Raw genomic sequence first — 23,989 nt, forward strand, 5'->3', positions numbered from 1 at the left:
CTGAAGAGACTAAAAAAATAGTCGCCAACATAATAGACATGTCATTGATCAGTAAGGACATGCTGGTCATAAAAAGCTTCTGCTATGTGATATTTAGTGGATATGAATTAGTGATGTTATATTAGCATATTTACAAAGAATCAGAATATATACACTTGTTCCTCCCTAGTTAGTGACTGACTACACTCTCGCAACTCATCATGCAGTCCTTATATTACTATATGTCAGTCTTCAGTAATCTCTGCACTTTATGAAAGCAGGTTTTTGAGGTTTTAGTGGTCAGCAGTGTAGGATTGCACATTGTAACCTCATCTTCATTATTTCGTTTGGTAAATCGGTCCTGACAGGAGGTGTGAATTGTGCAGGAAAGACCTTTCTTTGCCCTGTCAAACTTACAGCTTTGGTGAATTTCTTTGCAGTGTCTGCGTGAGGAATTGGGTTATCAGAGCGAAGTGACAGCCGGCGTCAGGTAGCTGCGTCAGGATGGCGGCCGTAGTGAACTACTCCCCACCCTGGTGGGTGAATCTGCTTCACCGGTTGCCTCATTTCAACCTCGAATTCCAGCTGGTGAGCAGTGACTTCAGACCAGAGGATTCTGAGTACCAGAAGGTAAGACAAGTGCAAAGAGAATCATTACCTCCCTTTTAGAATTCATCATCTTCATCATGCAGCGTCACCTTATCCTCCTACCTCCTGCCACCTTCCCACACTGTAATTTCACAGCAGAGTAGCCAAGTAGTGACTGATGCTGCTTTGCCACCAAAGAGTTGTGGGCTCCCTCTGTGGATCAATCAATTCTTTGTGTGCGTGTGAGAGAGAAAGAGACTGAGGAATATCCTTGACTGAGCCACTGACCCCTAGTAGTTTTATCATTGTTATTAATTGATTAGTTAGGACCTTTAATGGTTGCAATATAAATCTAGGCTGTTGTGAGATTAATATCAGCCATTCACGACTCTGTGATTATCACTCAGTACGTTTACAGGCACAGTTTAATCGAGCTAAGACCATAGTCCGACTAAGACAGGCAACCATACAACTTGCCGAGTCCGAGTATACATGCAGAGGAGAAATTTGATTTAGTGGATGGCTCTGTCTATGTGTCACTGATCATTCTGCAATACAATCGCATGGAGATGGACAGTGAGATGGATCGTGCTGTGGTTCTGTGTGGTTCGTACCTGCTGTATCAGTCTCTGCAGCATTCATCCTCACCAACGCCATCGTGTTATTTGTTCTTTTGTTATTACTGCAGCGTATACAATGTTTCCTCCTACTTTTGGCTAGATTTGAATTAGCTACTGTAAGCATGATTACAAATAGTAAATAGACATAACTTGAAACTTCTGGGAAAGTCTGTTAATCATCAGTTAATCGATGCCCCCCCCCCAAAAAAAAAAACTTAACAAAGCTTTCATAAATTTTTATCGACTCTCAACCGTGTATTGGGCAAAACATGCACATTTGGATGCTGTTGGGCTCTGGAAACCTGTGATTGACATTCATCGCATTTTATTGGATAAAAATTGCATACTAATTGCAGTCTTTCTTTGATAAAACACCCGGAGTCTGCCGCGCTGCCTCCAAGAGCAGCTCCATCCTGCAGGGGCTTTGACCCACTTTTGCTGCATTTCGTTAGATTTCTGAAACAAGGTAATTCCCAGGACTCTGCAGCTGAAAACACAGTCTCTGTGACCCTCATGAAGCTGAGGTGTGTTGTGTAGAGTCCCACATTGCATGCACTGCTGTAATCAGCCCACAGTATAGTTTGCAGACATGGGAAGGGAGGGCGTGCAAGTTCAAGAGCCAAGCGTGGGAAGGAACCCACGGCCATGAACAAAGAGGGGAGAGGAGAACTAGTGAGAGAGAGACTGGGAGAGAGAGACAGGGAGAGGAGGAGAAGTGAGGAAGATAAAAAGAGACTGATTCGAGGCAAGAAGGGGGAGAAAGGGTTCGATGAACCATGGGAGGTGCTTCTAAATTGCCAAATAACCACTTCCTGCAGGCTATTCAGTTTAACTAAGGGTCTTTGTGTGTATGTGTGTTAATGTGTGTCACCAGTGGAATTTTAAGGACCCCCTTTTTAGACTGATTACATCCTGACATATTTTAGCAGACAGCTCTGTCTCTATGTCACTGATCATTCTGCACTACGATCACATGTTTTTTTTTGCATGTTATTTTTAGGCACAGTTGTTGTGCATGTTGAGCACTTAGTGTTGTTTGTGGAGGTGAGGTCCCAGATCTCCCTCAGGGGTTGTGTGTTTGTGTTTGTGAATATATGGGTTCTATTCAGGGGGAAATCATTAATTCAGACACGATGGGGGGAGGGAGAGGTAGAGGGTGAGAAGAAGATGAAGAAGAAGGAGGTTGGTCGGTTGGTGGGGGGGTGAGAAGGGAGCGAAAGAGTAGGAAGGGGAGGGCTGTAGTCTCTTGTGAAAGAATGGTCTCTTTCTTTCTTTCACTCTTTCACTGAAGCCCGTCTTTAGATTGGCCCAGTATATCTGTCTCAAAGGCTTTTATGCATCCACTCATCCAGCTGAGAAGTGCGCGCGCACACACACACACACGAAAACAAGGTCCTACTCAGTGCAGTGAGATTGTCACCATACCACAACGTCACACACTCTCTCACAGACACACATACGTGCATGCACAAACACACTCTCACACAATAGAGAGAGATTCTTCTGTGTTTCTGTGCTGTGATTTGACTCAGGTTCATTTGTATTCAGCCCTTGAGCTCTGAAGCTGTTTAAAACTTTCTTCTCACACCATGCCCCTCACTGATCATTCACTCTCTTAGTTTTTCCATCTAATTCAGGAGTTTTTGTCTAAAACTAACAAATCTGTTATGTATTCACTCACCACCGCTTGTGGTCCCTGATGACTTTGACTTTATTTGGGATGCTGCGGCTTTTTAGAGCTAAAAGGCATAGAAATAGCATGTGTGCCGAACCGTTTTTTTGTGTGTTCATCTGTTGGTACTACGGTAGAATCGCAGTGTCAGCTAGCAGCCACAGTTTAACAGCTGCAGAACATTACAGAGGAATCATGTGACCTGTAATGACACACACACAATCCCAGCTGTGGAAAAGTAAGCCAGTATATTGGTGTTTTTGAATTGTATACTACAATTTTCACAGTGGAAGAAATGATCTTGTAACACTTTGAAAAGAATCAGACGGCATCAAAGACAAAAGGTGCCAAAAATAGCCTTTTGAAACTGTAGTGAAAAAAATCAAGACAAATGAAAAGTCAATTTTGTGCAAGAAATAAGTTTTGATATTTCGGTGAATGTCTCTTGCCACCGATGTGGCCTTGTTTGTTGCAACACCACCTACTGTTTCATGCACTGCATTGCTTGATGTAAGTAGACTAGGCCTACGCAGAACAAACAAGTCATAATTACGGTGCTGTGGACACTGTCTATCTCTGTCGTTGACGCGAGTTTCCATGCAGAACAATGAGTGAGTAACGTTAAGCAAGAGAGAGCCAGGGAAATGCAAATTCCAAGATATGGCTTGACCAAGATCCCAAGGACAATCACTTGCAGAGCGTGCTGCAAATCAATAAATGCCGTGGGTGAATAACTTCTTACAGGTTGCTCTCCCATCTTAAGCTGTGTCAGCACATTTGGTCCTTGAGTTTGAGGGAATTGGTCCTGGAAAGTCCTTCATGAAAGTTTCAGAACTTAATTTTACAGCTCAAAAAACCTGGTATTTGAGCAGTTTGATGGGATAAACGCTCGCCTTTGTGCTGCTGTATACACAAACGCTCCCTCAGTCAGCTCTGATAGTATTGCGTGACAGACCCCAGTTTCAGATGAAGGGACATTGCAAATAGTTAACAGAGGCAGAATAATAACATCAACAGCAACAAAAATCACCTGATGTTACCAGCTGCAGCTTTAAATCTGGTTTTATTTTCAGCCTGTTTAAGGTTTTGCAGTTAGTGAGTTGCACCAGTAGCACTGGTGAGGTGAATATAAGCAGAATGAACTTGAGGTCAGTGACAGCCTGGGGAGAGAAGTAGAGAGGCCAGACTACAGAGGAGCACACAGGCACAGAGAGGGCAAGGACAACTCACTGAAGTGGAAGTGATTGAGCCTGTCAGCTCAATCACAGAGAGAAACAAACACAGTTAAATGGACAGACTGAAAGTAGATCACTGTGCCTGGGTGTTTAATGTTTTAAGCCCCTCCTCCAGCCTGCAAGCTGATCTGTAGTAACATCGAATCTTACACAAATACAAGAACACACAGACACACACACATGCATAGCCAAGCTCACCATGCTTATTATTAACTAATTGATCCACACTTAATCTGCTGTGATGGTTTGTCAGCCCGTCAGTTAATCTTGCAGCCACCATGGGGGGAATGATTTAAGAGGGTGGGACATTTCTACAGTTTCTTTTCCACTTAGTAATACTGAGTTTTAAAAAGTATGCATCGTAACATCCTCTATCCACCAGTGTTTACATTTACATATCATTTACATCAAAGGTCTCAAACCTTTGGCCACTTTAAATTGTGATTTGGACATTTATTTTCAAGTAACAATTACTCCGATAATGAAAACAACATTTAAAAAGATTAAAAATATTAATGGCCTGCTACTCATTTGTTTCCAGATACTCTTGCAGAAATGTTGGAAATGAAATGAAATGCAGTTCTTTTTAGATTTAGAGTGAAATATGTATAACAGTGGTCTTTAGCATTTAAAACTGGGTTCCTGCAATCCAAGTTGAAAACATTGTAGGGGTGTGGTTGCCAGATTTTCTGAAAATACAGAAGATGCTGTATTCATGCACACATTTACATACATACTGTAACTATTTGGTTGAATTGGACAAAGTGAAAGCAGAAGATGGAGAGAGAGTGCGTTTGTTAACCTTGGCTGAAATAACAAAATATTACACTTTGTTTCCTGGTGTTTTACTAATTTCTCTATAGCCCCCTTTACAGCTGGTATTTGAATGCGTTTTCTGTGATCACCACATGCATTTACATCTGGTATTAACATGCGTCTTCAGTGGCCACATCGTGATCCGATTTCTCTCCGATCACAGTCACCCCCCCCCCCCCCCTTATGTCACCTCCATCTCTGTGCGCTTACACGTCAACAACAACAACGTTTGCAGCGCGTGAAGTATTGAATGGGCTCCTCTTTACTTTTTTGAAGATTGGGAAGAAGTCGTCTTTGACAAGCGTAAAACTGGAAAACAAAAGCAGAGGAGACTGTGCAGTTTTGCCGCCTCTGTCATGTTAGCTGTGTTTAGAGCCACCAAGTTCCTCCACTCCACTTAGTTGCTGTGGGTGCAGCGGAGATGCATCGTATTTACACTTCTGTTCAATCTAGTCAAAATGTGTCTCCGACCACCTCCCGAAGTGGTTTTGCTGATTGGATAACAATGTCCTTAAACTCTTTTTAATGCCAGGTGTAAAGGGGGCGATATCACAGTAACTGTGTCATTGTCATTCCTCTAGCATGATTTGAAATGATGCCATGAAAACATCCAGCATTATATACTGTCGCGTGAGCTTTTATTCTCAATCTGCTAAGCTTGATGTGCTTAACGGTATATGGTGAAAAGTCACAAGGGCTCAACAATACATTAGAGGAGCACAGTACATCTGCACATTAACATAACATCTCTGTCACTAGCAAAGCCTTATATATAATAAAAGAGGATAATACCAGAGGAGGAATCCGCAGAGCTTATCTTGCTCTCCTCTCCCACCAGCATCCCCTCCTCCCTTCCTTCAATCATCTTCTTCAACCTGTTGGAGGAAAAAACAATCATCTGCTTTCCTCTGGCTCAGCTCAGGCTTACCAAGTGCTCTCCCACAAGGAAGTTATCGTGAGCAGTAATAAATATTCACATAAATTCACTGAATTATCTTAAAACAAGCTGTTACAGTATAGTAGAGCCGTAATTGATGTGATGTACTGTATATCTCCTAGCTTTGGACCCAGAAGTAGATCCAACAGGTGTATTGATGCGTTTAGTAGAGACTCAGACATTGAGTTTTGTTGTCTTTCCTGTCACTTGTCAGATGGACATCAGGTCATATCCCATGATGTGTTGTATCTTATCTGCTGTAATGGTCTTGTTTACTGACCCACTGTCTTCACTGGATCGGATGAAACCCCTCCTCCCTCCCCTACAGATTTGATACATTAGCCTTTGCTGGCCTAGTTATACATCTGACACAGATCACATTAAATGCAGACCTTGTCATTACGCTGCATTGTTACCTCCTCCAAGGAGATTATGTTTTCTCCTGGGTCTGTTGGTTTGTTTGTTTATCAGCAGGAAAACATACTCAACAGACTTGCAACAAACGTGGGGCGTGGAAAGAACTCATTAAATTTCAATTGTGGGTTCAATTAAAGAGAGTCACATGCAGACATTCTTGAAAAAAAAGTTCCTCAAATGTGTGTAATAGGGATTTTGTCCATGTCTGCCCTCAGTTTCTTATAAATTATGCAAATACTGGACATAGCTAAGATGTGGAGAGCTGTGAGTTTGCACAATCTGAGGCAGATGAACATAATATACTAGATCTGAATATTACTAGAAGATATACTAGAACATTTTCTCTGTGGTGAAAAGAGGTTGCAAACAAGTTAAAATGTTAGCAGTAATCAATTGGAACTGCTGTCAATTGGTTGGTTTGGATGGTCTGAACAGTTATATCTGCTGTGTGATGTCACGGAGAGCAGCACGCCATGGTGTTGTGGTTCTTTGTTTAAAACACAGTTTGATCAATGCCTTTCTGTGAGTTTTCCCCTTGTTATGTCACTGTGAAAATGAATGGTTGCTTGCTTGGCTCTGAGTCTGCAAGAGGCTGCCAATGCCCATTGACAGCCAGAATTAGCTCCAGCTTTCCCTGTGATCATCAACATTCAAATGGTATAGATGATGGATGGATGGATGAATGTTAATCATGTCATTGTCAGGAATAGGGATTATCCTATCAGATGTAACGACACTTCACACTAAAAGTCCTAAATCTCAGTGTAGATTGCAGTATTTCTTGACAGCACCACTTGATCCATACTTTTGGTTCCAGGGGGTCGCCCCCTTAATTTGAATTTTCACCTTGGAAACTAAGCGATAGGATTTTAAGATGACTGCCACCACACAAACGCTGCTACTTTTACCGTTAATAGCACTTCTGTCCTATTTGTTTCACAGTAAATCCGTTGTACACATAACACTGTTTAATTTTGAACCATAGACATTGACAAACTCAAATTGCACATTTATGTGTTGTTCCATCCACTGCTGTTGAGCAAATATTGGGACTTAGTTCTCGATCTTGATTAAATATATAAAGCGCACCAATTGCTGTTGATATGTAATGCATCATGATCCAATTAATTTGTTTGGGTTGCTCAATATGATTGGATGGTGTTTTTATAGGCCTGTCCATTCCACAGGTGACTGACAGTTTTCATTTTTGTGACAATGCATTAATTAATTAAGTGTAAGCAACACATTAAACAATGCTCCAGAACATGATCTCCCACCCTAACTTGGTTTAAAAACTCGGTGTCACTAGGTGTAAAAACGAATGCAATATTTCAAGAATGAAGAATTTCCAGCCCATTCAAATGCACAATGCATGTAGCTCATTGTCATCTATTGTGGCTATAGACCATAAGAGGAGTGTCCCAACTGTATTGCCTGTGACCCATCACAACACATATATTATTAGACGTTTGATTGCTGTGATTGTGGGGGCGGGACTAGATAAGCTTTGCTTCTCCCGCTTTCCCTTTCGGTCATGTGTATGAATTTAAATGTTGATGTGTGCAGATGTTGATTAAAGGCCACATTATACTGCTCCGACTGCGTAATGCGTTATCCGTCTGCGTCACCACGTAGACCACTCGAGCCTTTATACTTCTGCGTCGTGGTGACGGATAGGCGCTGCAATTTCCCGCCCGATCAGCAGGGGTCGCTGCGCAAGGTTGTTGTGCTTTTGGCTACAGTGAGCAATGGCGTCCGAGGGAGAAAGACTGTTGTTGTTGAATCAGTGGCCGTTTGTCACTTTTCTGTGTCCCGGAACGCAGTTTTAAGATAATTTGAGGCGAGAAATTGGCCATTCAGAGTCTAAACATGTGCTGCGTCTGTTAAGATATGACGTATTTATAGTTCGGCAGCGACGAAGTCAGCGGGGATCAGCTCCGCCCTCTGTGGACGCTCGGTGCTCACTGTGAGCCGGCACAGAGCAGCTTCGCTCGGCCTGTCCTGAGGACCAATCGCAGCTCTTGCCGTCTCCGTTGTCCCTTGACGGAGTGACGGACACTTAAATAATATTCCGTGCAGCCGGAGACGACGCAGAGACTCTACAACAGGTTCTGCGTCGACGCAGAGGACTCTGCGTAGCCTACGCAGAGCACTTTACGCAGGAGTACAAATTGGGCTTAACTGTCATGCCCGAAATAAACAAATCATTCATTCATTCATTCATTCATTCATTCATTGTTGGAGGTGTCATATGTTTTTGGGATGTAGCTTTGGCACATACATGTGCTCATACAGTATGTATGAGTGTGGAAATTGCTGGCTGGTAGTGAGACAAGAATGAGGTCAGTAGAAAAGTCAGCAGTTTAGAACGCCTAGGAAGCCAGGAAGTGTTGGTGGATCTGTGAGTTGAAGTGTGACTGTGTTATCATCCATTGAGGATTCCCCTGAAGGACTATGGTGGATTCTTGCATCTAAAGTGTTCCAGCAGAGATTTTGTTGGAACGGAAAACATACCTTGGTGTCTGCCTAGCCTTGCACGCAACAAATGACTTTTCCAGACAAGTCCAGAAGGGGAAAGAAAAACCAACATTGCAGTGTGTGATAAAACAAGATTTCGTCTGTTCTTGGCAAACTGCCATAACAGCCCTCATCGATGTCTATCCATTTCTCCCTTTTTATTTTCAGTTCAGTCATTTTCTTTCCACTCTGTCTGTCTAACCTCTCTCTTTCATTTTTGTTCCAAATACACCCCCTCACTTCTCTATCTGTCTACCCCCACCACCCCTTCCTCTTTTGCACTTCAAAGCGTTTAGAGGGTTTGTGATCTGTGTGGTGGGTCTCCAACAGCATTGCTTCCGCTCACTCTGTAGAGGTGTGCATGTTTGATGGTATGCAAATGTGGTTTTCATGGTATCCATCAAATATCCATCCATATCATATCATCATTTCACAGACATTAGGTTCTGCCCTCAAATAGCTGGAGAGAGGAACACACTTTGTTTATCTGTGTGTGTCTGTCTACACAGGAAAATCTCAATCATGTGGTGTCTCTTTGTATTTGGTTTCTGCTCATTCTGCACTTCCTGTATCTTTAACTCACTTCCGAAACTGTCCGCCTCCCTGTGATACAGAAATGATCAAGAATTGTACTGAATGAATCAATCCCACAATGTGACAGAATAAGAATTGAAAGAGGTTTTATGTAATTGTGAATTTCCTGTCACCTATAACAATGTGTGTCTTATTTCCTCTTCTCTTTAGTCTGTGTTGCTGCTTGGTTCTTTGGCATTGTTGTGTTTGGGCCTGGACCTCCTCTTTCTCCTCTTCTACTCGTTTTGGCTTTGCTGCCGACGACGCAAAAGAGATGAATCCTCGCACTCTCATACGCACTCTCACCAGCCTAGTCCTGATTGCTGCTGCACGGCCTGGTGCGTCATCATTGCCACACTCGTCTGCAGGTGAGAGGTTGTTCCCATAAGAGTAACACACGTTATAAATGATGTGCATTTGAAGGCGAAACCCTTTGTTTTATGCAGGAAAGGAATAATGTGGTAAAAGGTGAGAAAATTGAGGGCGTGATGTGTTGAGAGTGTCATAAAATGCCAGAATATGTTGAAAAATGTTGACCACTGAAAATGATGATGTTTTCAAATGTCTTATTTTGTCTAAAAAAACTAAATGAAAAACATTTTCATTGTTATATGGAGCAAAGAAATCAGAAAAAAATATGAACAAGAAGCTGAAAAATCAGATAGCTTGTTTTAATTATTAAAACAAACACTAAAACTGTTCAATCAATCAGAGTAGTTTATAATCAATTAATAATCATGTAATAAAAATCACTTTAAGGACAAAATTGCTTTCAAAAGTCCCCTTTTCCAAGCTCTAAAATCAGTTAAAAAAATACCTTGTATTCATTAACTGAATCTTGGAGCAGTCCACTTGAAAAGGGCCAGACTTTTCTCTGCTGCACATCTGTGAATGTCACTAAAACTGGACAACACATAAAACTTTGTCTGAGTCACACAGCTTCCCATAATAACACATTGTTGCTGTGCACTTATGGTACTGTTAATGTCCTTGGATTAAAAGTTATGTTTTCTTTGTGAGGAAATGCCAGAAATGGAATAAAAAGTCAGTTTGAAAAAATAACTTTTACAGTTTGCTGAGGTTGAAAAGTTGCTGTGTTAAAAACAAATATAATGAGATAAAGGCTTTGATGTCAATGTCTCCTTCTGCTTTTGCCACTACATAGACTATAAAGCTTTTCTTTTACTGTTATGTGCTTCCACTCCACCAGCAAGCCCATAAAACAGAGAGTGAAGCAGCAGGGAGGTCAGGGATTGAACATAAAACTTAATTTGCCCCAACTTTATGTCAAGATGGGGACCGCTGTTTCTTGTCACCTCCTCTCTATCGTCACTGATCTTCAATGAAAAAAAGATTGATTATTATGGAGATCTCGTTTGTGTGCACCGATACATGATGTTAGAAAGAAGACATTATTGTGCTACTTTGACTTAACCTGGACTTTTAAAAAAACATGATAGTATTACACTAATTTTAATTTCTCAACACGCTCAGATTATGTGGTTTGGAGTTGAATTATTACTGCATGTAGTCATTTTCACCAACAGTCTCTGATGTACTAGGGAAACTGGAAAATGCCCAATACTTACAATCTAAAAGAGGACATATCGCCACCTAGAATTGGTGATTTTAATCAATAAATAAATCAATTGCTTGCTTGCGCTTGTATAGCGGGACAAGGGTGTTAGTCCAATTAAAATGGCAAAGTCGATCAACAACTGTAGCATGATTTTATACTGGAAGTATCAACGTTTTGGTGTGAAATCATTGTACATTTGATCAGTATGCCCCTCTGTGATAAGGGAAGATGAAGGGAAAATAACGAGAAATGGGTGGGATCGTAATTTGAGGAAACCTTTGAAAGAACCACAAACCTTTATTGTCAAAAACTTACTGTATTTCCATCAGACAGAAAACATGGAGGCAGCACATGGTGGTCAGCACTGTTGCTTAGCTCACCCCACAGCAAGAAGGTTCCAATCCTGGTTCGAGTGGGCCCTTTCTTTGTGGAGATGATGTTTTCCCTGTGTGTGCATGGGCTCCCTGTCACAGTCCAAAGACATGCAGATTGAGGTTCAGTTGACTGGAGTGTGAATGGATGTTTGTCTCTGTATGTTGGCTCTCTGACAGGCTGCTGACCTGTCCACTTCTCCAATGTTAGCTGGGATTATCCATCTCCAGCTCCCCCGTAACCATTAACGGATAAGTGGTTTATATAATGGATGGATGTATATAATAGGGCCACTTTTCTCACTTCTTACAAAGCTGACATTTAGAGAGAGAGAGATAAGGGGTGTCACTCTCAACATCAGCCGTTTGTGCATTATCACTGCTCAAGTCCATTCAGTCCTAGTGTAACAGGTGGTTGCCAGGTGGTTAACTCCTGTTTGTGTTTATCTGACACTGAAGACTGTGCACATGAGGATAAGGTCTATGACCCTATAGCGACCCAGTGGCAGAGCAACGTGTATATTGACGAGGCGCTGAGCTATGTGGACTCACAAAAAATATAGATACCGAAAACAGCTCTTTTATTTACTCCGTCATCAGTGTTCAGGTCCTATCCCGACTTTCGCCCCGTTTTCTTTTGTTTTTTGCACTATATTATTTCCCTATGTTCAGCCTTCTGCCTGTCCTAGAAAGGTTGCCATGGAGACAGAAGCAGATTTGATGCAGAGACAAGAAATGAATTATAGAGTCAGGGGGAGCTATCTCTCTCTCTCGCTCTTCTCTCTCTGTCTGTGTATGTGTTCGCGTGACTCAGTGCTGAGGAGTGTTTTTGTTGGCTTGAATATTTTATGGTTAGCTATAATATTTATTTTTGAATATTTGATTTGTGTGTGTTTGTGTGTGTGTGTGTGCGTGCGTGTGCGTGTGTGCACATGCGTGCGTGTGCATGCGCTTCTTTGTCCACAATTTAATATGACATCATATTTTATTTTTGGCACAACAACAGCCACACATGGACTTCCTCTGTTTGTGTGCAGGTGCAGTGTGTTTAGAAAGAAACTGCATCTTGTGTAAGGTTGTCTTTTGTTACATTATTGTGAACTGCTAAAAGAAATGTCAACAGAATTTTTGATAATCGGTTAATTGCATGTGTCCCTATTGTTTTTGTTTTAAATGATTATAGTATTACTAAAATCAAAAGATATTAGGGAACCTATACATTCAAGACAGATATGTTTGCTCAGACAACAACTTCTCAGTGTAAATGAAGGTGTGTTACCATTGAATAAAGCCCAATGTATACTCCTGCGTAAAGTGCTCTACGTAGGTTACGGAGACCCCTACGTCGCCGGAGAGCCTCTCCGTCATCTCCGGCTGCTTTAAATATTTTTTAAGTGTCCGTCAAGGGACAACAGAGACGGCAAGGGCTGTGATTGGTCCTCAGGACAGGCCAAGCTAACGCTGCTCTGTGCCGGCCACTGTGCGCACCGAGGGTCCACAGAGGCGGAGCTGATCACCGCGCCACTGCCAACCTATAAATACGTCATATCTTAATACACAAACCACATGTTTAGACTCCAAATGGCTTAAAACCGCGTTCCGGGACAGAAAAATATTTATTTCAGGTGCGAAACGGCCACTGTTTCAATGTTATTTAGCTGCAACAACAACAACAGTCTTTCTCTCTCAAACGCCATTGCTCACTGTAGCAAGAAGCACAACAACCTTGCGTAGCGACCCCTACTGATCGGGTGGAAAATTGCAGTGAGTATCCGGTACCACAACAGAGAACTATGAAGGCTCGAGGGGGTCTCCGTGGTTACGCAGTTGGATAACGCATTATTAAGTCGGAGAAGTATACTGTGGCCTTTTGCATAAAGTGTTCTACGTCCATTCCAGTTGAAAATGGAGACGAACAGAGACTTGAGCACTGCACTGTCTCTCTGAGTTAACATCACACAGAACAGACAGCTGTTTCTCAAATTCAAAATGAGAAGTCAACTATGTGACTTCTGAACCTTGGCCCTGCTGTAACCCCCTTGTTTATGTCTCACATTTTAAGCTGCTGTTTAATAAAGTCAAGAAATCCCATGACAGAAGCTGCAGGTATTAAACCACCGTGACAAAATGCATGGAAACTGAGAGGAGGACAAAGGTCGGGGGAAGAATAGGAGCAGGGAAAGAGTGTGAGAAGGAAGAGAAGAAAAGAATATTTAAGCAGCAGTGGAGGGAGATGATTTATTGTTAAGGTGACAATGAAGATGGTGGAGAATGTTGGGAGGCAGAGATGGGCGGGGAAATGGACAGATAAAAGAGATGTATTTACATCAGTGTGCAAAAGAGTCTTCATGACATTCTTTATTCTGCTTCTTTTGCCAAGCCTGTTTCCCTCTGTTGTTTCTTGTTACGTTAATGCTTATTGTCCATCATAAAACTCAAAAACACTCACCTACACAGTGTGTGTTTACACACAGACACACACATCATTGTGTGTAATGCGGGGCTACTCAAGGTCTAATGGCCTAGAATGAATTGCCTTAACAAGGGACATAAATTCCCGCTACAAATCTGTCGGCTGTTATGTTACAGCATTATTGCAAAAGAGTACAGTCAAACATGCGCACACTTACAGTACACAAAGGGGAGGGAGGGAGGGAAGGATGGGGCAACTAGAAATGTACAGTGTGAGTGAGAAAATAAAAGCATAGTGGGGAGGAAAGAAGGGTTAGTTGGAAGAAAATGAAGAGAGAAAAAATATGTGTGCAGTGTTAGATGTGATGGTGTGTGTGTGTGTGTGTGTGTGTGTATGGGGAGAGGGGTAATGTTCAGCGGGAACCTGGTTAAGAAGCAATAAGAAACAGTAGGGTTCAGAAGACAGAGAGTTGGGGCCACGAACCTCAAGACATTGAGGCATGTATCACAATGGCCCATGTTATGTTCGGTCTGGTGACCCAATTATTGTGTGTGAGTGTGTTGTGCTTGCCTGAGGCCCTAAGATGACACCATAACAAAGAACCCCCAGCTCAGTGCTGCCTGTTGCTGGTAAATAGAAGAACTACATGTAATAACTCATGTTTTAATGTGCATGGTAAAAACATTATTTGACCATATTGATAATTTTAATGCCACCCAATGGTTAATATTCTGTTAACTCTTGCCACCTTCCAGTGCTGGCATTGCTGTTGGATTCTACGGGAATGGAGAGTCGAGTGATGGAGCCAGTCGCTTGGCATACTCCCTCCGCCATGCAAACCACACTGTATCTGGGGTGGAGAAATTGGTATGTTGTTCAGCAATTCCCAAAATCACAAAAATCACAAAAATAGTAAAAACGTGACTGATAGCAGTTTTTAATTGGATTTTATCTGAGTCCAGGTGTCTGACAGTGCCTCAGCATTAAACCAGACTGTGGAGAAGAACCTGGTCCAGTTGGAGACCACCTTCCAGGAGCAGGCAGATTACGTGTCCATTGTCCAAAAGCTACAGGGACAGCTTGATGAACTTGTTAGGCTGATGGTGGATGTTCCTTTCTGGTCCAGCACTGACATTTCTCTGGAGGATTTGGCCCGCAAGACAGAGGCTTTTGACTTTTACAGGTTAGTGCGTATAAGTTTTCAATAGCTTTTGCCATCTCAAACTAAGACCAATCACTTTACCTTTTCTCAGTCATTCAATATTGTTTCAAGATTGATTATAATTGACTCCCAGTAAATTAAATGGCAAGTCCAAATAAGTCCAATTAACTAGTAAATTGTGATCCTGGTGTGTATGTAAATGTCCTCCATGGTGCATTTTAAGGGATTCATTAGCTCAGTCCCTCAAGACTATCACCCTTTGATGTATTTGCCTCTGTGTTGTACTTTTGTCTTTATTAGCATATCCCCTGTTTGTATGAGACACTGTATGGTTGTCTGTGTATTTACAGGTGGTTGGGTTACCTGAGCCTGCTGCTCTTTGATGCACTCATTTGTCTTCTGGTGCTTTTTGGACTGATACGCAACTCCAGAGGAACTCTGATTGGGTAGGTTTACTTCACATCATCATCATCATCACCTGTCTAGTTGTTAATTGCATAACTGCAAAAAAGCTATGCAATTAACAGACAGACAAATGTTCCTTGCAATTGTAGAGAGATGAGAATGAAGAAGTGGCCATGTGCGTTAATTTAAAAAGATTTCAGATGCAGAATCGAATCAAACTGACAAGATAATTATAACCAGATTGAATTGTGTGACCAGTGAAGATGCACAACCCTGTCATTTGGTTTTACTAAACATAAATGACAGCCTTGTTTTTTTACATACAGTATAAAGTGGGGAAGTGTGATCAGATCTTGTGTGGTTACAGGAGATGCATTCAGGTTGTATTTTAACACTACATATGAACTGTCGGTTCTTAGAGCTGTACGCTAATGGTGATTGGATCCCTGAGGAAGGTTGTTAATTCGAGATCTGAATGGACTTTCTGTCCATTAGAATTCATCTGTACCATGTTGGTGTACCAAACTTATAAACTTAAAATTATGTTTTTGTTTTGTCCTTCAGTGTGTGTCTGCTGGGGGTTCTGACTCTGATCATCAGCTGGGGGTCTCTCGGCCTGGAACTGGCTGTGGCTGCAGTAAGTGTAACCATGGCAACATCGCAGAGCTCTGAGTCTCTGCAATGATGTAATCCCTGCCCACTGCTTGAGCAAGTGTGCTCAAAGACAATGTTACTGTAGCCTAACGTGTCATGTGTGCTTACCCTGTCCACAGTCAGCCAGCGACTTCTGCGTCTCCCCGGATACGTACATCACTCGGGTAACCAAGGAAAATGTTGTCATCGACCAAGGTATGCAGAGAAGAGGACACAGGACCAGTCAGCACAAAGTTGCCATGTTTAAGGTTTTTCTGCTGTAAAGCTGTAAAACCCATTTAAAGTATTTTCAAACTGTAAATAGTTCCCAGGGGTCAAACATGTATCTGTATTTAAAATAATAATAATAAAATGTAATTTTCTGTTCTCTGACAGTTTTATTTTGAGGACAAATAGCAAATGCCCCTTGAAGATCCAATAGAACCATTATTTGGTGACGGTGACAATGGGTTTTAACATTTACCAGATGTTAGGCACACATCAGGAGACAAAAGCCGAAATATTAGACTTGGTCTGTTTCTTTAGATTTGAGTGAGAATATAATCCAGGTTTTTGATTAAGGTTGTTCAGACGATTTTACTGATTATTCCCTTACTTAAATTATTATTAGTCATTTGTTCTGTTTACTAATTTATTTGTGATGAGTTTAGTAGCTAATATGATGACACATAATAATAAAAATAATAATACAAAGAAAATGTATCACCTATTACCTAATAAGTTAATCGGACATTATCACTGTGGCGCTATGAAACAATCCATTATTGCATATGAAAACATGCTATGTGTATTATTTGCATGATTTATATTGATCCCTGGGAATGGTTAGTGTCTCCACTGCAAAACAAAAAGTGTATATCATGAATAGCATTCTAAATTCCTTAATTGTTAAATGATGCAGGAAGCAACAGTACAAGTCTGGTCAATGGATTTCTAATATGCAGATGCTGATTAATAAGCAGATGTAAACACAGAATAGACTCTGGTTTTAACACTGTCAGCTTTCTCAGTCTCACCCTGACACGTTTGCTTCTATTTTAAGAAACAAGTATGTGTGTGTTTGTGTGAGTGTATCCAAGGGGATTGTGTTTGACTGACACTCTAGAATCTAAAAGCTCTTACTCTGTCTGTGCTGACTGCAGTGCATCAGTAACTCACAAAAACACAAAAAATGTTCAGAGTACATTTTGGCCTTTTCAATTTGTCTCATTATCTGATTTGTTCTCCCTCTTCATCCTCTTATATCCCTCCTTACTTCTCAATTGCTCCCTTCCTCACTCCCCTTCTCTCTCTGCACTCACATACTGAGCTTTATTGTCTGTCAGTTTTTCTCTGTTGTAGAGCACAGATGTTGCCTCCATAACACACATAAAAACACACAGCTGTGCCCGAGCCGGACTGCAATTACACGTCTAAAGAAACCTACAAGCCTGTCTTTCATTTAACTGTATATTTACATGTCTGTATTTATTCACAGATATCCTGCAGTATTATCTGAGATGCAGCTCTGGACAAATCAATCCCTTTCAGCAGGTAACATCACCATCCACCATCTCAACCTCATTGTTGTTTTGACTAAACGGCTCATTTACTGGCCTCAGCCTTCGATGTGACACCAGCAAAAGATTCACGTGTTGGTTTTTGTTTCTGTCCTATGTGTTGCAGAGGCTGTCAGGTAGTCACAAAGCTTTGGTGGAAATGCAGGATGATGTGGCAGAGCTACTGAGATCAGCAACACGTGATTATGCCAACACCAAGGTACTGGGCACTTGAGTGGGAATGTGATGAGTGTGCATTTACAAAAGTGTCCGACACACGTGTCTATCTGGTGTATGTGGATGCACATGAGGGTGGATATTAATATTTGAGCACCTTATGTTTAACCTTAGCTTTTTTCTGTTCAGGAGAGTCTCGAGCAAATCCAATCTGTGCTGAATTCCACCGAGGTTGGACTTCACCAGCTGACTGCTCTGGTTGACTGTCGCAGCCTACACATGGTGAGTCACTTTGTTTGTTGTGTTAGGAGACAAGAGAAGTCCTTGCAGATCTTTCTTAACAGCTCTCCTCTCTCTTCTTCTGCAGGACTATGTTCAGGCATTAACAGGCCTGTGTTATGACGGAGTTGAGGGTCTCATCTACCTGATTCTCTTCTCCTTCGTCACTGCTCTGATGTTCTCCTCCATTGTGTGCAGTGTGCCACATACTTGGCCTGGCAAGAGGTGATACACAAACACCCACACACACACGCACACTGAATGAACACGTACACTAACACCTGACATGATACCAGTTCTAACGTCTTCATTGTCTGACTCAATTCAGCGGATGGATTTAAAAATGAGTCTCTGCTGCTCATGCATGTACTTTAAATGTATTTGCCTCCTGGGCTGTCCTGTCCTTCTGTGCATCTTCTGCCTGTCTTTGCATCCATCATGTCTTCTGTTGCTTTATTTTATTGTTTGCTGTTATCATGTTTGTTTTTATGTTTGTACATCTATCACGTTTTCTTTTCTACGCCTTGGACTTGGAGAACCAGTGTTTCGCTCGATTGTGTATCACTACGTCCCCCCCTTTTGTTCCTTCCCCTCCTTCTCTCTCCCAGTCCTGATTTGGAAATGTTTTGGGCTTTAGAGAATAACGACGGACACTGAGGGAAGTGACCGACCCTATGGTTCAATAAACAGACCTTTCACATAACCATTTAGACAAACAATTATGTGGTATAAAAGCTCTAGTCTGAACATCAAACATCAGTATATGTGATGGGTTTCACTTAATTGAATTAGTTAAATTATGATGTATATCACACAGCTGTGCCATTATGATTGTGTTATAGTGTTTGATACCTATCTAATGTCCCAGCAGGTGTCAATAATCTATAATGTCTCTGCATTAAACTAGAATAACTGCCCACCTCATTGGTTGCTGTAGCTGACTGTGCTGCAGCTGTGTTTTTTAAGGGCTGCTCACTTAAACTCTATTTTGGTCAAATGAGCTCCATCTAGAGGCCATTGAGGGCTGTAACATCTAGACCATTTTGCCTCTGTTGTCGACTACTGCATTATTCTTCAAACAGCTCCCTCCATCTTTGAAACAATTCCAGCAGGTTGTGACTTTATTGGTATATGAACATTTTTCATAAACCTGCACACACGTAGTCTGTGACTGATCAATAACTGTCAAAGCCAGTACATTACTGTAGCCAGTGATCAAACTTCCAAATCAGCACATTCTAATTTGATGCCTCATTGTGTTACGTTGCTTTTCTTTTTCTTGTTTTCTTTTATGGTTTTTGACCATTTTAAATCTGAAAATGGTTTGCCCCAACCAGCCATATTATTCTCCTTTTTTCTAAATGTTTTTTTTCCTTTAAATTCCATGGGCCACACAGAGTTGCATGAATATATCAAAGAAAGTGGATTCTTGAATCATTAAATTGTTTGAACAAATTAAAATGGAGAGTAAATGCCAGGAGTGAATCCTTTATGTCAGTAGAGGATGACTGCATGAAAGAAATGGACAATGCATGTTTCTGCATTTTCAGAGAATATCAGAGTCCACTGTCTTTTTACAGTTTAATATTATGTATCACACAAACCAGCAGTAACAATGGTCTCCTATGAGCTGTGTTGTAATATTAGAGACACTAATGTAATTATTGTTGTGGACCTGTTTTGTAGATGAATTTCTGCCCATGTTCCTTGTCACCTTGTTCAGTTGCTTCGGGGCTGAAGGCATGGTCTTAACCAGTATTTTGCATCAGGAAACTCCTCATAGTACAAGAGCACCTTCCCCTCTCCTAACCTCCTCTACAACCACTTGTTTACACTCTGTTGTCTCTCTCGGATCTCCCTCCCCCTCTACCTTTCCCCCATCTACTCATCATGCCCTCTTGTGCCCTGCCTTTTCCCTGACCAAATGAAGGACGGATGAGGAAGATGGAGAGGACGAGTCGGGCGCCTCGCGTGGCGGTGTGCACGATAACCTGTACCGCGTTCACATGCCCAGTCTCTACAGTTGTGGCTCCAGCTACGGTAGCGAAGCTAGCCTGCCCGCTACAGCCCACACTGTCAGCAATGCCCCCGTCACTGAATACATGTGAGTTAGCACCCACTGCCAGCTAGAGGCTAGCAGGATCAATACACTGCCTGCCATAGGCAGCTGATGCTTGGTCCCACTGTGACCCAGACAAGCACCAAAGCAGCGCCCACTGCCTGTGATATGAGAAGTGAGAATAGCCAGTTAATTGCTATGTATGGTTTGCATGACCTTTGTACCTCAATGTCAGCAATAGGTTTTTCTCAGTGAGCTACAACCCTCTATTAGATTTCCCTTTGGTGCTAATAGAAAATTAGATGCTTGCTATTTCCACCAGCCGATCAGTTTCAGTCCACAATGTTAGCAAATTAGCTTTTAGTTATCAATTCAGATTTGCATTCACTGCAGCAGAAGTTATTCATTTCACCCTGCTTGCTACTTGTTACAGTTTGCCACAGGACTGCAACTGCTTGCTTTGAATAAACAAAAAACACAGAAGAGAAATAAGCATAAATACCTTAAATATGTCACTGCTTGCTTCTGTTTTGGCCGCACAATAATTAAGCACAATAGAGTGTTAGCGACAAGGCAAACAAGTTTCCTTGCTCTAACACACCTGATTCAAATAAATGGGTATTATTTATTATTTGAATCAGGTGTGTGGGAACAACTGGAACATGCAGGGCAGTAGAAAACTCTTATAGAAGTAAGTTTCCTGTTTTCTACCATCAAAAATCCCAGCATATTTAAAAATACTGATGACTTTATTCCAAATGAATGTTTTTTTTTGTTGCCATCAGTTAGCCATAGTTGAGCATAAGATTACTTCTCGTGTAATCTGACATTTATCAACAATAATATTTAGACTATAGTGCAATAACTATACATCATTCCTCTTTGTAAAATACTGAAGCAATAACCACAGAAACAAATATGTGTCTTAAAAAAGTATAGGTGACTTGCTGAACCTGCTTTTCAAAACAAAATCAGCTTTAAATAATGAATAGTGTGTTTGCTTGGGTTTGTATTAAGCTAGCACGATAAGAACGCCGAAACCTCAATAATGTTGTCTTTCATCCAATTGATGAACCACATTTTTGGGTCTTTTCAGATAGAAGTAGGTCTTTCTTTATTGTACCTACATTTGAAGATTAATTTCCGTTTATTTTATGCTTGTAGGTCCCCACACTGAGAAAAATAGGGTTTCACTGCGAGTGCGTCCCAGCAAATGTTGTTCTTTTTGTGCATTGTCAAAAAAGAGTGATAACTACGTTGGCCTGTGGCAGAGGTGTTAAACCCCTGGCTGTATGCTTTCAAGCATAAGTCCCTGACTTGTAATTACTACCTATTTGTCAGAAAATCAATGAGTTGTATTCAAGATCAGATCAAGGTCAAGAGTTCAAAGACCGAGCACCAGTGGCAGTGGGTGACTACATGCAGTAACCTCTTATTCTATAATGCAGGAGCCAGAACGCAAACTTTCAGAACCCTCGGTGTGAGAACACCCCCCTGATTGGCAGGGAGTCCCCTCCACCCTCTGTAAGTGCACACTTTCTAGAACACATTCTCCCTTCACTATCTTCCAATACCCACAGTATTGCTGGGAAACCACTGCAACCACAGAGATGGCATTTAAAACTTTCAAAATGTGCTCAAGGAAACACATTGATAATAAATGTAATCATATCTTATTGATAACGTTTAGCACATGCATACTGTGGATATTGGAAGGTAGTCCCTACACCACTGCAAGTGTCCCCCTGTGCTAAATCTAGACAGGGATCATGGATCACGCCTTCATGAAGGTCATTTTGGCAGCCTGGGATCACCTGGATGTTTCAAAAGAAGCCCGTTGACTGTTGGATCTGCACTTACATCAAAAGAGACGCTTGACTCTTGATTAAGTGTGATTGTTGTGTCAGTCTAGTACACCATAGATAAAAAGCTGTTCTCTATTTCTGATGTAAAACGTCTGGTTGGTTTCACTCTGGCCGTCAGTGAAGTGTGAGAGGACATACAGAACGCAAAGCACCTGAAACATTTTATTTACAAATATTTTAACATGTAGTGCTGTTGTGTATCACGCATTTCCTTCAGTAAAAGCAGGCTGTGTCTGAACTGCACCTAGTTTTTATTACAAACAGGATGACCTCTTTGGTTTAGACAAGGTGCTGCTGGGCCTATAGTGGTGGATTTTGTTCCATACACTAACAACTGTTTTCAAGCAACGAAACTGTGGACTGACAAAATGTAGTCGATAAACGTAACTCCTTACTTCTGCACAGCTGTTTGAATTTAGTTTTTTGCTCCTCGCAACGTGGTCACAACATGCAAGAAAGCTGATAATTTCTTGACTGAACTTGAGCCCAAATCCCTAAAGTCCTTGCTCCTCCTCCCCCTGTTCCCACACTGTGTCTATGTGTGCATTCTCTGGTCAAGGTGTGTGTGTGTGTGTCCTCTGTGTCTGTGCCCCCCTCCCACCCTTCACCATTCAAACAGCCACAGGAGCACACGATTTTTCCCACTATAAAATGATTCCTGCAGAGATTCCTCATGCTTTGGTAGGGCTATCGATTGGAGTCTGGGGCGTCGTTCGTGTGCAGCACTGCTACTCCTCTTGTCGTCTGTAGTCACCTGGAAACCACAGACCTCCAAGCTGTAGATGCTCACAAGAGACCACTAACTCATACCAGGCTAACCCACTACATCAGAACTAGAGCACTAACTTGAAACTACTGACAAAAATAAAACTGCATCTGCTAATTGACAATAATAACTCCATTCAGATTGAATCATCTCTGATATAATGAATGACTGTTGTAATCAAACACCCCGGCTGTCCAAATGACTGGTCATATAGTTTCTGCTATAACTGTTCCTGTGTACGTTTGTGTTTGCATTACATGTTGTCATCTATCTATCTATCTATCTATCTATCTATCTATCTATCTATCTATCTATCTATCTATCTATCTATCTATCTATCTATCTATCTATCTATCTATCTATCTATCTATCTATCTATCACTTGAATCTCTTTATCTATCTAATGTACATATTTCAATTATTTTATTCTTCAGTGTAAATAAGATCTGATCATCTTATTATTTTATTGTATGTTCATAATTGATCATGTCTTTTCTATACAGTTCCAGCACGACACGGCACCGCTCAACTCTATTCGGTTTTTCCGTACCTCCTCAACGTGGGTGGAGTCTGCAGTTTCATGCAGCCGTGACGTTGTTTTATATACGTGACACAAACACACAAAACTAGTGACTAGTAAAGCAGCTATTTTCGGTGCACTGAGTCATCAGAATTAGTTAATTCAAAAGATTTGTTCGGGACTTCCTGCATGACCGGAGCACAGACTCAGTCTGACACAGTCACTGGACTAAAAAGCAGAAGAGGTTGTGATGTGGCTTTAGATTGCCGCTTTCAGCAGTGCTGTCACTTGAGAGATATTATACATTTCCTTACTAAATGTTGAAAATGAATACATGCATTCAGTACGTAATTGTTCGGTTTGTCAGACGTCGCGCTCATGGCTCTTCCATTGACAACACCCTATCAATGTCTGTCTGTCAAAACTCACCAGAGTAGGTGCCAATAAAAGCACTAGTTACCAGGTACTATCCCCAATAGAAAAAAAAAAAAAACAACGTGTAGAGTCGAGTCGTCCTGACTTGAGTTGTGCTGGAACTGTGTCGTGGAAAAGCGCCCTCTTGCTTCTCATTGTTTCCCACTCTTATCCCAATGTCTACCTCTTGTGTTCTTTCATAACCCTGTCTTTCCTCTTTTCTCTTTCACCTACTCTCCAGTACACCTCTAGTATGAGAGCTAAGTACCTGGCCACTAACCGACCAGACCAGAACCGACGTTCCGTTCCCAACGACCAACTGGACCCAGCCAGCCGGCCTCACCCCACTGCCCGACCACAGTCGTCAGTCCACTAGATACTAGAGCCGCATCATTTCACCCCGCCACTGCCTCAGTCTAGTTCTCACAGCCAA

General features: G+C 41.6%; 1 protein-coding gene across 1 annotated transcript; it reads left to right on the top strand.

Moving 5' to 3' along the window:
• Positions 1-483: 483 nt before the first annotated feature.
• ttyh3b (tweety family member 3b) lies at positions 484-23,989 on the top strand (the record flags this gene model as incomplete). Its single annotated transcript, XM_083909138.1, has 14 exons — positions 484-609; positions 9,526-9,722; positions 14,473-14,584; positions 14,680-14,900; positions 15,230-15,325; positions 15,849-15,921; positions 16,058-16,133; positions 17,416-17,471; positions 17,604-17,696; positions 17,843-17,935; positions 18,021-18,157; positions 19,863-20,036; positions 21,440-21,515; positions 23,798-23,989. The coding sequence occupies 14 exons, from the start codon at positions 484-486 to the stop codon at positions 23,930-23,932; spliced, it is 1,665 nt and encodes a 554-aa protein (XP_083765264.1). The 3' UTR covers positions 23,933-23,989.

This window comes from Microchirus variegatus (genome assembly GCF_963457635.1).
Source record: "Microchirus variegatus genome assembly, chromosome: 23".
Taxonomy (NCBI): domain Eukaryota; kingdom Metazoa; phylum Chordata; class Actinopteri; order Pleuronectiformes; family Soleidae; genus Microchirus; species Microchirus variegatus.